General features: G+C 40.5%; 1 protein-coding gene across 1 annotated transcript in view; it reads right to left on the bottom strand.

The window, feature by feature from the left end:
* LRRC1 (leucine rich repeat containing 1) overlaps nucleotides 1-14,504 on the bottom strand; it is a 105,121-nt gene that overhangs the window by 74,191 nt on the left and 16,426 nt on the right. Inside the window, exon 2 of the mRNA XM_064508578.1 lies at nucleotides 12,935-13,052. Within this exon, the coding sequence (XP_064364648.1) occupies nucleotides 12,935-13,052 (118 nt within the window). The remainder of the gene's footprint in view (nucleotides 1-12,934; nucleotides 13,053-14,504) is intronic.

Genomic DNA, 14,504 nt, shown 5'->3' with positions numbered 1-14,504 from the left:
GGAGTATTTTAGAGCCAAAGTCCTGTTATAGACATTTAAAATGTCCTTAGCCACATCACTCCTTTGTAGTAACTTTGATAGTTTGAGGGAAAACAGTAAATCTTACTTAAAAATTCAATGACAACAAGATAAACACAGAGTGAAACACTGGATGAGAGCTTTGAGGTTAAAAGGGACAGGTAAGACTGAGTCCTCAAATAAGGATTTAAAAGAGTTTGTTCCTCCATGACAGTTTGCTACACAAAAAGACACAACTGCCTGGGCAATGTAACGTGCTGAACGACCATGCGGCAGCCGGGCACAAAGGCTGGAGAGGCTCCAAGGCGGTGATTTAGACTCCTACACAGAGCGTGTCAGGCAGAAGACGAACAAAACCTCACAGTCAAGCTTGTCTGAACTTTGTCATGGGTTTCATTTCTTTTAAAAAAAAAATCAGAGTCCAGCCAGAATATGTTTTAGTAACATAGTCAATGAGCAATTTTTCCACCAAGATCTTTGGAAGTAGTCATGAAGCTTTCAGGAGCCACTGAGCTCCTAAATTTAAATTAAGGACACTTGAACAAGCAACCTATTTCAAAGTGTCATATTCATAACAATCTCTCCTGACCTCACTTCAGGAGTCAAAACCTCACACTGCCTTTCCTACTGTAGAGACAAACAGGTACTGACATTGCAACATATAAATAATAGTTTATCCTGTAAGAAAAAAATGTATCATTAACATTGCCTGATTAAGTGACAAGCTTAGGAGTGATAAATTCTCATAACACACATGAAGTGCTAAAAAGCATTTATCTGCCACTAACACTCTGGAAAGTAAAAGAACTGAAATCATTGTAGGGACGTAGCTCAGACTCACAAAACAGATGGCAATTAATCCCTCCCCCCCCAATTAACGTAAAAGCATTCACTTTTAAAAGGGTGTTCTAAGGAATACCGACACTACACAGAACTGGAAACCTTCCCCTTCCCTACACAGAAGTAGGGAAAAACCGAAATTACACTTACAGACAGCAAAGCCAATGTTTTTACCCATTCCAGTCCTCTATATGAGTGTTGGCTTTGGAGGGCTATGGGACTGTTGAGGACAGAAGTCCTACATACACATACATACTTTATAGTGATGAGAAACACTTTGTTACTGAGCTCTGATAATCTGCAACAAGAAAAGAAGCAGGTCATTCTCTGGCTATTCTTCATACGGTATTTCTCTGCATAACCAGGTGGAAAATGAACAGAAAGACAGCAACTCAGCTTCCCCCATTTATTAAATCTCTCTCTCACACATCAAAATTATACTTCACTTAACATTAGCTTTAATTGGCTCAGGGTAAGTCTTTGTTTTGAACTACAGCACAGAGTCCCATATAATATTTGTCAATGTTTTACCAATCCTGAAAGTTTTGTTTATACTGTTTATAGTTTTGATGCATTTGCAAATTACAAAATCTGCCTTAAATATAAAACGTGCTCTCCCAGCCTATTTATTCCAGATTATGAAACCACTATATGAGCAAAAATCCTCAATAAGAAATGGGAACAGATACAAGCCAAGGAAGGGAAACTCCATTTCTGTATTAAGCCTTTTCTTTGTATGTAGAGTGCATTTTCCTCCCCCCGTTAATACTTTCACTATTTGCTTTCCTACTTCAGCTAGCTAGACAAAGGACAGAGAAGTTCAGTGCAACTCTGCACAATGAGGATATTTATCCTTTTAGTAAGTTAAATAAAGCATGGTGCAAGGCATCTTGAAAGGATTTCCCAGGTAAAACACAACTTTGAGCAGATACTTTAACATTACATGTGAAGTCTACTGAAATGCTGTTGCGAATAAATGAACTCGGAAGAGGAAAAGCAAGGCACATTTAAGTATTTGACAGAAGTCCTGGAGTAATTATTATAGTAAAGAAGATTATGTCAGTGCTTCTATTATGAACCATTATCAGCTGAAATGCAACATGTCCAGAAGGATATTAAAATATATACAGAAGTCCTTCTGTCCTTTGATGGACTATGCAGCTTTCGCCATTATTGTTTGCTGCTAGATTTTATTACAGACATCTCTGCCAATATTAGCAGCAGTAAGGTAGAATACTTTTCTTGCCACCGCTGGAAAACCAACTCAAATCCTACTTAAATATCTGGGATTCTTCTAATACTAAGCACTGATGAATGCTCAGCATTTACATGATGCCCCAGATGTTCTGGCATACAGACTGTGCAGCATTGCTCATAATAAAGCTATAAACCAAGCATAAGCCCTATGACGTATGACAATACAAATATACTGCCAGCAAAAAGAAGTCATGCCAGCAGAAGTGGATAACAATCAAGCTTGGCAGTCGTGCATAAGAGGGTACACACTTTTTTCCATGCAAGATGCCTCTTCAGATGTTTATTGTTCTAGTTTGCACAAGAATTTGTGATTACAGCTAACAACCTAGCAAGCAACATACAAGTGATTCAGAAGGTAAGTTTGACACTAGGGAATTCTGTATTGTCTGAACAAGCAAATTACTTTAGAAAACCCTTTTGTTTAGTGCTCATCTATTTTTGTTAAAGATTTTACAACAGTAACATCTCTCAAACCCCTTTCTCCTCTTTCCATCTTCTGAAAGCTGTGAGGAAGGTAGAGAAGACAACTTCTGTTTTAAACACAATATAACCTTTTATATAGCACATTTTGTATCGAATTTCCATAACCGCTAATATTCTTTTGCTTACCCAAAGGCTACTTGGTCAGCATCCTTTATCCATTCTGAACAGCCAATAAAATTTCCAGTATCTAGTCAATATCAAGGGAGCGATGGCTGGGAGATCCTGGGCTGCAAGAAGGCTAATAGCCAGCGCTACTCAAACATTGGACTGTAGCTCAAAGGTAGAAGTGTCTTTGCAAGAGCCTTGGTAAAGTTTCAAACATGAGAGATTTGCCATATTCCTGAGGGAGAGTTTGCAGTGTTAAAGAGTCTTTCAGGGAGCAACTGCTGCGTATAGTTGTATTTTCCCCGCTATGAAGGCAACATGTAGCACTCAACTGCTTTAGGAGGGCTGAAATCAGCACACTCTGCGTACCCCAGCAAAAGTGAACTCAGTCCTGATCCAGATAGTTAAGCCTAAGGGGTCTCTACCACGTATATACAGTATTGGCCAAATACTTTCATATACTAGGGACTGGTAACTTATTATTAAGCAGTTGATTAATTTATGCCAAATTTATACCCACTAAGCCCACACTAAACTCAAGGTCTATGAATCCATGCAATATTATCCCTCAGCAGGGGACAAATAACCAGAAAGCAGGCAGATCTCATCCATCCAACTCAATACACAACAGAATTTTCCCCTGCCTCTTCCCGCATATATATTATACTACATATTGTACAGTACACCATATAAACACATTAGCGGTCCAGCCAGTCTATCAAGTCATTAAGCACTGCAATGCTCAAGTGATTTAGGAGTCCAGAGCTTCTCTTTCTATTTCCAAGGAGGTTGTCTCTTCCATCCACTGCCTGGGAAGCCTGGCTTGAACAGGCTGACACTTGCCTTCGTGAGAGCTCTCCCACCCCGCTATCCACTCCTCGGCCTTCTAACCTCAGCAGGAGGAAGCTCTCCACTTAGTCAAATACCTTGCCACTTAGTCAAATACCTTGCAGTGAGGAATTTGTGCTGCAAATATTTATTTGTCTTTGCAACGAGCTCTTCAGCTGAGAAGCCTCCTTGAGTGGGCCAAGTAGGCTGTTGCCAAGTCTGCCCCACAACCGCCAATGCCAGATCTCTACCGCACCCAAAGCGGTTTAAGGGCAGCTCCCAGAGCTTCTGCTTCCTTTGAGGGGTGGGATGGAGGGAGAAGAGTCTCCTCCTCCATTTCCACATTAAGGTCATGAAACACACAGTGATTTGATAGGCTTGAAGGTTTTGCTGCGAGGCCACAGGCTGAAATAATCAGCCTCTTTCAGTAAAGTGTTACAGTTTCTGGGACACAACGCGACAGGCGTCACACTGTTCCTGCAAAGTCTATTGAGATTAAGTGCTCTTGTACAGGTATAGTATTTCCCTCTTCAAGCTCTGAGGCTGAGGATATACAAAATACAAAAGATACCCTAGCTCTAAGAGAGGCCATCTTTACAGCTTTAAGGACAGGCCAACAAACAGATTCAGGTTTGTTGTTTTTCAATCAAATCCCTTACTGTATAATAAACAAGAATTGAAGCAAGATAAGCATATCTATTCCTCTGCCCTCTTGTTTTGGTATACTTCCCCTTTTTGGGGGAGGATAAGGGCAGGAAAAAAAATGCTCACAAAACTGCATTTCAAGGATACATAGACATTAGTGGTTTTACTTAAAAGAAAACTGAGCTAACACTTAAAAAGAAGCTGTTTTCTGATCAGTTGATATGTGGTAGATCAACACTGTCATTTGCAGCTGGAGAAAGAACCAGCAACCTGGGGTCATGAATTGTAGCTTGTAAACATGGGGGTGGGGGGAAGAGATGAGAGATTAGATCTCAAGGAAACAATAGTTTCAGGTGAATTAAGTGGAACAGCCTGAGTTCGGCAAGTCATTTAGATCTCCTACCTTTTTTACTTTAAGTGCCAAGACATTTTTTATACAGATTTCTGTCTTGGACCTCAAGGCTAGCAGGAATGAAATGCTTTTATATTTCTTATTTTTCTTGCTTCTAAAACTAAAAAACCTAGTATTCTACCTAAGAAGCTGTGGATGACAGATACTGTGTAAGTGCTGCAACAGAAAAAGTTACAGATTTATTAGATTAATACTTTAATAACTTCAGGGTCAACTCATCCAATCTTCTTGAAGAAAAATCCAAAGCAACTCTGTGGACACAAGAACTAACAAAACCTGTTTACTCTAAAAGATTGGCATCTCATGAACTGTAATCTGTATTTTCCTGAAACTACAGCATTTATATTATGTCATTGCCACATGGAATGCCTGATGTTTAACACTTGAGCTGATACTTCAAGTGGGCCAAAGATTTCTGTCTCCAACTTGTCCCACTGCTTTCAAAAACAAAACAAAACAAACACCCTTAAAGAATGCAAGCATTTTCAAAAAAGTCTGTAGCCTTCTCTGGAATTCGGATGAAATCGGCCATTGGGATCAGTTACTAGATACAAGTACCTAAGCATAGTTTCTTTATAAAAAAGTAAAATCTAGCAGAACACTCTGATGGAAAACTATGTTAAAGAAAATCCCCTTTTCTGTAATCCATTTAAGAATAACACCTTTTAAACTTCTCTAATTAGATTATTCCATCACGAGATTTCACTTATCTTCTCCTCCCCAGGCACAACCAGTGCTTGCTTTTTCTGTCTTCCCCTCCCTGACTAGCCTTGCTCACTGGTTAGGTGGAGTCTTTTCTCTCCCATCTTACTTTGGCTGATGTAAAACTGACCTCCTCCTCAACCTTGCAAAGATCAAATGCATTTGAATTTCAGTGACAGTTTCACAAACTAATCTTTATGTCATTTCTTCAAAGTGAGCAAGAATTTCTAGAAGACTGGGATTCAGCAGTGCTCCAGAATCTAAAAGCAACTACAATGCACATTTCATATTTCCCCAATACTTTAATCTGTATACTGATCCCAAAACTTCATGTTTGAGATGTGAAGATGGTACTGTCTTTAAGCACAGGACTTTAATTAACCTCAAGGGAGGGACAAGAGACAATACAAAGAAAACACATACCACTGTAGAAACCAGAAGTGTCCAAAAAAAGCATCAACAAGCAACCACTTGAAAAAAATGAGAAGTGGAAAAGTGAAAAATTCTATTCTGTTAGTCTGCAACAAGAGAGCTTTGCTTTCATTAGGCCAAAACAAAACCAAAAAAATATATTCCTGTTCTGATTTATCTAAAGTCAGCAAGAGTTACCACTGGAGGTAATACCTTCACAGTTACCTCGTGCTAGCAAAGCAGTCATGAGCCTGATCTGGGCTCAAACATGGCATCATTTGCAGTAGTGCTCTACCATCACATAAAAAACACCACTCTCTGGTGGGATATCCCTTCATTTTTAGATGTTCATGAAAACAGACTACTGTGAGCGTATCCACAGAACGCTTTCTTGTATCAGATATTTGGTTTTTGCAAGTAAGAGCTCATCTGGACATAAAACAATTCTGAACACAAGCAAACAAACATCATCCGGCAGTTAAATATTTTAACAAAAAGTTCAGTTTGCAAACCATATTGCTTCACAGCACATCTTGCTGGCTTCTGTCTTTTTCTTTCTTGTCCACTGATCAAGAAAGTGTCAATTTGCACATATTTCTCAGAATTATTGGTTTTACTCTTTGCCACCAGACCTGTACCAGAAAATTTGTCAGGGCAGTTGGTGCTATGCTGAGAGGAAGAGGATTTCATGAAGGACATCTCTATTCAGATGCTGTGGAAGTGCAGCAGAAATAGAGAAATTTGAGGTTAGTTCACAGGGCAAAAGGGAGCAGCTGTTAGATAAGAGAGAATAGCCGAAGTGGAACTGCACGACAGGATTAGAAGATTTACAGTGCTTCTGCCTGATTAGCTTATGTTCTCACCGTAAAATAGCTGGGTCACCAGCCCAGGCTGAATTGAAATAAGAGTTCAACTTTTCCTCTCAGTCAGCATTTCCAGTTTGAAAACACTACATACCCAGCTTTTGGTGGGGGAGAGGCAGACGGGGGGGATATGTACCTACTTTGTGGGCAGAATGGCAGTAATTCTAGAGTAAGGATGACAGGTACATCTTTGATGGCAGACAGCTGGATTAAACAGGAAATTGGTGTGCATGCAGCAATGCGAACAAGCATGCTGAAACCCCGGAGTGTGAAGCAAAGATTATAAACCACTCTTCTATGCCATCAGCTTACCTTCTATAAATGGCAGAAAGAACACACTAATACATCACCGCCCGAGTGCTCTCTAAATCACTCCAACGGAGCTTTAAAATGCTTCTTTGAATAAAATGTACACATCGTGCAATATGTAATGAATGTGGTATTCTGAGAATGACTAGGACCTGTAAACAGACTTTTAATTTGGTTGGAGAGCAACTGAACAGAATAAATACTTCACATAAAAAGCAGTAATATCAAACTGCTTGAAACTCAGAGTAGAATAGTTAAATATTGTTGCTGTTGATTTCTGAAACTACCATGATAAAGGCTGAGAGAACAAGACAAAAATTTCTAGTCTGCAAATATAATCCATTCTGCAAGCAAGGAAAAGGTAAAAATAATGCTCAGAGAGCATTCAGGACACTGTCCTGCAGCCACCAGAGATCGACCTCAAAGATTTTGGGCACTGGTCAAACTGCCAGCTTTTAGTAGCAGTCATCCTCCCCTAAAACTACAGTGTTGTTACTGTTTGGATGCTTCTGTGGGACTATCTCTATTTTCAGAGTAACCCTGAGGCAGCATATTTCTTTTTTAAAAAAAACCTTCTTTAACTGTCTTCACACAAATGATAGCGCGTTTTCCATAATGTATCAGTGTGTTCCAACAGAATTTTGGAAGGATAATCCTGATGTCATGAGACTTGTTTAAAACAACTAAATGTCAATGCTGTCATAAACTCAGTTTAACCAGAAACTACAGATATGAGTAGTACCCAATTTATAATGTAGTTAGAATCTGTATCTATAACAGGTATCAAACTGCTTGCCTTAAACCAGGGCATTATTAACAATTGAAATCAAAGAAAATACCATTTTGAGGTTTTGATATCAAGCATCATGCTTAGTCAAATACGGCTCAACAAGGTCTGCCCCCACACACATTTCTTTAGCAGCTGCCACAGCAAACCTTAGCGCTCCTCTGTTCACGAAGTAAGGAGTCACAGCTCTACTGAGGAAGGAGTCAGCAACAGAACCAACACAATCCATCGACAAAGGTCATCAAAAGCCATTTCATTCTTGCGTGACACACACACTTGCATCTTCTTCACTGTTTTGAGACTCACGATTTGGACCCAAGAACAAACTGCAAGGTTATGGAGTGTATCCACAGAGGGAAAGCTGACTTGAATCCCCATATTTGCTGCAAGCCAGATAGCATGTGCGGACACAAAGTGCGAAATCTGCTGGTGTCCAGCAAGTATAACCCTGATGCTATGGGCTTGCATGCCAAAGCGTGGTAAGCATGTTTAGTGGAAACAAAAAGAGCAGCAGAGGAGAAGCCTGCCAGGCTTTTAGCACAGACAGACAGCACCCAAGCAAGTGTACACACAAGCATGAAAGGCTCTTCTTCTACACAGCAAAAAGGCTGGAGTTCACCATCGAGGGAAGTGGACAGTAGGCCCATCCGAATGCAACTCCTTCATCTCGGAAGAGACCCACCCTCAAGTGTAGGAATGCCAAATCAGTTCCTAATATCCAGCAGCCACTATTCAGTGCGAAAGCATACAAGGATTTTATTATTATGCTAACAGCTAGGTGAAGCGAGCTGCTGAACAATCTGTCACAGGCTGGAAAAGGCACAGAACATTACAAACAAAAATCCAAAAATCCACACCACATAAGTTATTAAGAGAAAGTCTGTGTGGGTAGCAGTTTCTTTCAAATAAAAAATAAATAAAAAAAATATAATTAAGTCAGTTAACAACTTCAGGGCATTTTAAGGCACATATGGTATCATGACAGAAACATAAATCCTCCAGACTCCACTGACATAATACTTACCAAAGGCAAACAAAAACCTTCTTCTTGGAGAACAGTGGAACTAAAAAGGAGTGCACTGAGTCTGCTAAAATGTACATAATCCCAAACATCAGCATGCATTAAATTAACTACAGAAAGCTTATGCATTACCCCTCCTGTCTGGAAGAAGCTACAGAACAAGAAAAGTCATTAACATTTTAATGAGTCTGGAATGGCAGGGCCCTAAGCTGGAAGAATTTAGCTTCCAGGGTATATGCAGAAAGAGGGGAGTGGAGAGGGACAAAGTCACTCCAGGAAACCTCTGCAGGATGAACAGCAGAGCTAGGAGCCTGTTAAAATTCCAAGGGTTTTCAAATAAGTGGCACAAGCTTTTGGAGAGAAGGAAGCTTAAGTGCCGTGCTAGCCAAGGCTCAAGGAAACAAACTGCAGAAATTTGAGCACATCTTCCTTACTTCTTTTCTGAATCACAGGGTCTGTAAAATTGAGAACCTGTCCCAGAAAATGCCCAAGTGCTGTGGGAAAACAAAGAGCACACAGGCATTTCTTTCTTATTCTGCCTGGAGCAGTCTCTCTTGTACCACGTAGAGCAAAGACTTGTGCTGAAACTCTATGCAAAGCACGGAACTATACTAGAGCCGTACCCAAGCTGTATACATTTGCGACCCAGTATCCTTGCACAATCCACCAGTGATGTGAAAATCCTGGAAAGGATTTAACAAATTTGGGGAGTCTGTGGGAGCCAGCAGTAGTTTTAGACACACAGCAGTTGGGCAGCAGAATCCTGTATCTCAGAAGAAGATGCTAGAGGGAATACTTTCAATAAGCTCCTGAGTCTCCTGATTTGCCAGCAATCTAAAAGCTCACACATCCAGTGTTGAAATCCTATGAGCTTATGTTCTTTTGTTTCCAGAAGAGGGAGTACAGTCAGACCTGTTATATCCGCTTTCTGAACAACCTAAGAGTAGGGGGCAGAGATAAACTGCACTGTCAAATAACCTTTAAAGTGTTTAACACTGCTATGTTTCTTTCTTAACACAGCTTTTCTGCCCTCTGATATTCCCATCCTTGATTCACTCATTCAGCCTTTGTTCAAACAACAAGCTCATCCAGACTAGAAAAGCACTGGTAGGAATGCTTCTGATGAAATCCTCATGAAGACACAGCCTTGCAGAGGAATAGGAAAAAATAAAATAAAAAGCATCAACATGCAAACAACCCAGGAAAGGTTTAAGATCATATGGCTCCCTACCTTCCCCAAATTCTTCCCCTTCTGCATCAACAAGGCTCTCTTACCTTATCCCCAAAAACTTCTCTTCCACACACCCCCACAGTGAAAGGCAAGATCACAGAAACACTTGAGTTTGTACCTGCTGAAAATTTTAAAGCTTTACCTAAAAGCATATTCATAGTCCTATATTCAATTATTAACAAAAAAACTGCTTAAAAGATGAACTATGTAACATAATGTTAAAATATACTAACTTATCTTGGTCATTTTAAAATACTTGACAATTTAGGAAAGCCACATTCCAGAGTTTCCCTGTTCACTTCTTTCTGAGAGCCCACAAACTGGAGATCTATACATCTATAGTGTGTAACACTGCATTGCACGGGTGTCCAGAGGTAGCTCTGAAGAGTCAGCAGGGATCCTGCAAGAGGGGATCCCACCTCCTGGTGCAACACACAACCACTGCAAAAAATGTAGCTGGCCACTGCAGTCTGAAGTATACCATTGATTCAGCCATACAGTGTACAGACCATCTCGCATGGCTTCAAAGATTACACATAGACCAAAGGATTAGATGGTAATGAGAAAGGAAGAATAAGAGGGAAATGGAAGTACTTTCTTCATTTAAAACCCCTTCCTCCTCCTCCTCTGTGATGAGATGTTAAAATATGAAGGGCTACTCCTGGACAAAGATCACTAAATGAATTAATCTCTGGAGGAAAGAGAATGCCCAGAACTGAAAGCAATTAGCGCACTAGAGCGGACAGCTAAAACAACGAAAAATACAGAACAATGATCTCTTATTTCCCAAGTTCAGATGTCACCATCACACTTTCCTATTCATGCAGTATGCTGCATTTTGAAGAGCTGGACTGTTTTTCTGTGTCTGAAAGAAATACAAAGGGTTCCTAGTTTTTGCTAAGCCGTTCGTTAGTTAGAAAAACGACAACTGGAAGTGTGAACCACAGAACAGGAGAAACCTTTGGAAGGTTGAGACTCTAACATACTGGAAGCTGGGTTCAAAATGCAGAGCTAAGAAAAATTGCAACTACCCAAAGTTCCACGTGAGAGTTGTCCCCTGCAGCACTCCATATGGTGTGCTCTTTCGCTTTTAATTTGAAGAGCCAAATGAGTTGTAGACAACCATAATATGATTAAACAGAGAAAAATAACATCAGTTATCTTCCATAATGGACCCCCTCTATCCCCTCATGCAGTGTGGTCTTTTTGTTTTTAATTTGAAGAGTCACATCCTACAATAACTGTGACATGATTAAACAGAGGAAAGCATTATCAGTCACCTTCTGCAATGAACCACAGAGAAGAGAAAATAATGCAGTAAAATGGGTGATTAACACTGAACCTTGGATCTAGGAAAGAAATTGCTTCCTGAAACTTGTGTTAGTCCAAGACATCACTTTAGAAAACACTTCCTTGTGCAGTAACTTCTAATGACACACATGCATCTACCCAAGCATAAACATTCACACCATCTGCTCTTGTTACAGTTGAACTCTCACGCCAACCTTCAACTGACAACAGTTCATACGGCTCCGATCCATCAGCTCTTTTGCAGCTAGTTATTCATTTGCAAAAAGAATTACTGAGCCAACACAGTATTTGCTATTGTATAAGGTCTGTCACAGATAGCACCAATCTCAGCCAAACTCAGTAGCCAAAACACTGCATCAATTAATGCTCACGTATTGCTAAAATGATTTAGCTAATGTTTCTTCTGTCTCTCAGATTATTTCTGTTCAGCTTTCTTCTCTTACAAGGTTTTGTAAATGTGTATAAAATTATATGGTTCACAGAAATTTTTCAAAACTGCCTAAAGCCTCGTTACACTTGAGCAATTATACCATCAGAAAAAGATGGCATTAAAATCATTAGACAAATAAAGAAAAGATGCAAAATTCAGGTCATTACAGGACAGTGAAGTGGCCACTGAATATTCTTCAGTGGCAAAGAGTCAATAAGAAGCTAAATCATAGCGAAAAAAGGCCTCCTGTTGAACTGTTTTTTCTCCCAATATTCAGGTACATCCTTCATTTATTGACAGGCATACACAACCTTGCTCCCTCCACCCCTCCACCCCCACCCCATCACACCTCAGAGGGCATTTTGTGCATATTCACTCAATATAAGGAGGCAAAAAATAGCTGACAGTTGCTCCACTTTAGTAATGCTGGTTCACTGTTTCTAGACCACTGGGTCATAAGGCTGCTTAAAGGTGACCCACCAGGCTCTGAACATCTTTCAGAACTACTAAGTTCACCAGGCCACAGAAAACAGGTAAGAATCAAGCCATTTTCACTCCATCACTGCTTGAAACAATGTAAGTAGTGGCAACTGAAGCAAACATTACAACAGAATGACAAACCCATGTGGTTTCCGACAGTCATTTTTACAATGCAATTACTTCTACCATCCTTTTCTGAACTGACCTCTGCAAGAGGCAAACAGAACAATTCTTCTTCTAAAAGTACAACTAGGAATTACAGCACTCTGCCTCTTGCTACTCACAGGTAAAGAAGAGGGAAGAAAGAAGAACCGGACCCAAGTGTGACCGACAAAGGAAGAAGGCACACCAAGCTAGACTTCTAACCCCAGGCAGCTCTTTTTGGACAGAAAGGAGCTTTCTCCTCTCAATCTTTTTTTCTTGACTTCTAGGCATTTAAGAGAGCTTGGGGGAGGGGGAAAAATCAACATGTGACAAATACACACATAGTGTGACAGATACACGTATAAAAATAGGATTTAAAGTGTTCTTTATATCAGAAAATAAAACAGTCTCTCAGGCAGAACTAGAGTCAAACAGTATTTTATTATTGTATTTCTATCACTGGCTTTCCTCTACTCTTTCCTTTCTCCCTATCTAGAACTACAAGCAAATCCATGCATAACACAGAAAAGCATTCTGCGGAACACCTATAGCAACTTCAGAGACAGAAAGACCCTGCTTCAGAGACAGAAAGACTCAGTTTTATAGATGATGTCATACATACAGTATAGAAACAAACATATTAACTTTTTAGCTTACCATTTCGAGATAAATCAAGTTCCACCAGCTGCATGAAATTAGCTATTTCTGGAGGGAGTCGCTGGATTTCATTATCACTAAGTCCTAGTTTCCGTAACTTCACAAGTTGGAAGAAAGGCTGAAAGAAAAAAAAAATCCACATCACAAAATTTTCATATAACTCACATATAATCATGATAAAGGATAAGCAACAACACAATATAAAAGCTCAACTAGAGGCTGCTTTTAAGATTTAGGCTAACTGAAGTTATTGCTTAGAATCAGTTATGCAGACCTCTTTCAGAACTGCACCAGAATGAACAACGTTTTGTTTTAATTTTTACCTGCAACCAGACTATTATCTGTATTTTAGTTAAAATGAAAATTTATTTTAAAAAAGGCAATCTGCAAAGTTAGCCATTAAAGATCACAGCACACACACACTACTGATATCCAGAGTGCCTGCTTCAAAATCATTAACAGGGTGAGGCTATCCAGCAGCATAATTAAAAGTATCCTAATTACACACCTGGGCTCATTAGGAGGTTAATACAGAGAGAGACTTCTAAAGCATGATCCAGAAAAGCCATGCTGAGGGGCTGCCAAGGTTTTCTTTTTCATGGGCAAGTGCAATAGCCAATTAGGTTATAGAGCCAGTTTCCCCTCAGGACTTCTTTTTTTCTGGCCTCATAAATCTCATGTTCCTGTCTGTAGGGTGGCCCAGTTTCGGAAGGACTAATGAAAGTTGTGGGACACACAATTTCATGTCTTCTCAGCTTGAAGAGGAACCAAACCCAGATGTGTCTCTATGGTCAGGTTCTCTAGTGTCTCGAGTAGGTACAGCCACTCTTTCTGCAGTTTTGTCCAAGAGCAACAAGATAGAGACCGCACACCTTCGATGAGGAGAAAGGCCCAAATGGGTCTGCAGGCAGACGGTGGCAATTGCTTACTAGGCTGCAGCCAGGGCAGGGCATGCAATGCAGAGCAGCACGATCACTTCAACTAACTCCCTCAGCTATGGATTCAGCATCTCGCAGCCCCCAAGACAAAAGAGCCCTCAGATGATACAGGCCAAACATGCAAGCTGCATCTGAACTGCAAGGCGGCTGCAGAGGGCTCAGGCACTGCAAGTCACATCCACATCACACTACGCCAGCAAACTAGAGGCTATGCTACCGCAGCTCTCCTCTTCTTCCACACAGGTACTGGAATGAAAGAGGCTGCAGACGGCAGGAAATCTGTACAACTCAATGCTGTTATATACGCGGCACCTTGACTATAACCGACCGGACTCCTCAAATTTTGAGTTTTGCTGGATTGCACAGGCATTTTTACGCCAAATTTAGAACCTGTGCATCTCATTCACTAGAGACACCTGGGCATGCATCCTCACAGGTAAGCTCAGGAAGTGTGGGTTAGATGAGTGGACAGTGAGGTGGGTTGAGAACTGGCTGAATGGCAGAGCTCAGAGGGTTGTGATCAGTGGTGCAGAGTCTAGTTGGAGGCCTGTAGCTAGCAGTGTCCCCCAGGGGTCAGTACTGGGTCCAGTCTTGTTCAACTTCTTCATCAATGACCTGGAAGAAGGGACAGA

The sequence above is a fragment of the Dromaius novaehollandiae genome, chromosome 3 (genome assembly GCF_036370855.1).
Source record: "Dromaius novaehollandiae isolate bDroNov1 chromosome 3, bDroNov1.hap1, whole genome shotgun sequence".
In the NCBI taxonomy this organism is placed as follows: Eukaryota; Metazoa; Chordata; class Aves; order Casuariiformes; family Dromaiidae; genus Dromaius; species Dromaius novaehollandiae.
Note: the sequence above shows the minus strand (reverse complement) of the source record. Positions and strands in the feature narration are given on the sequence as shown.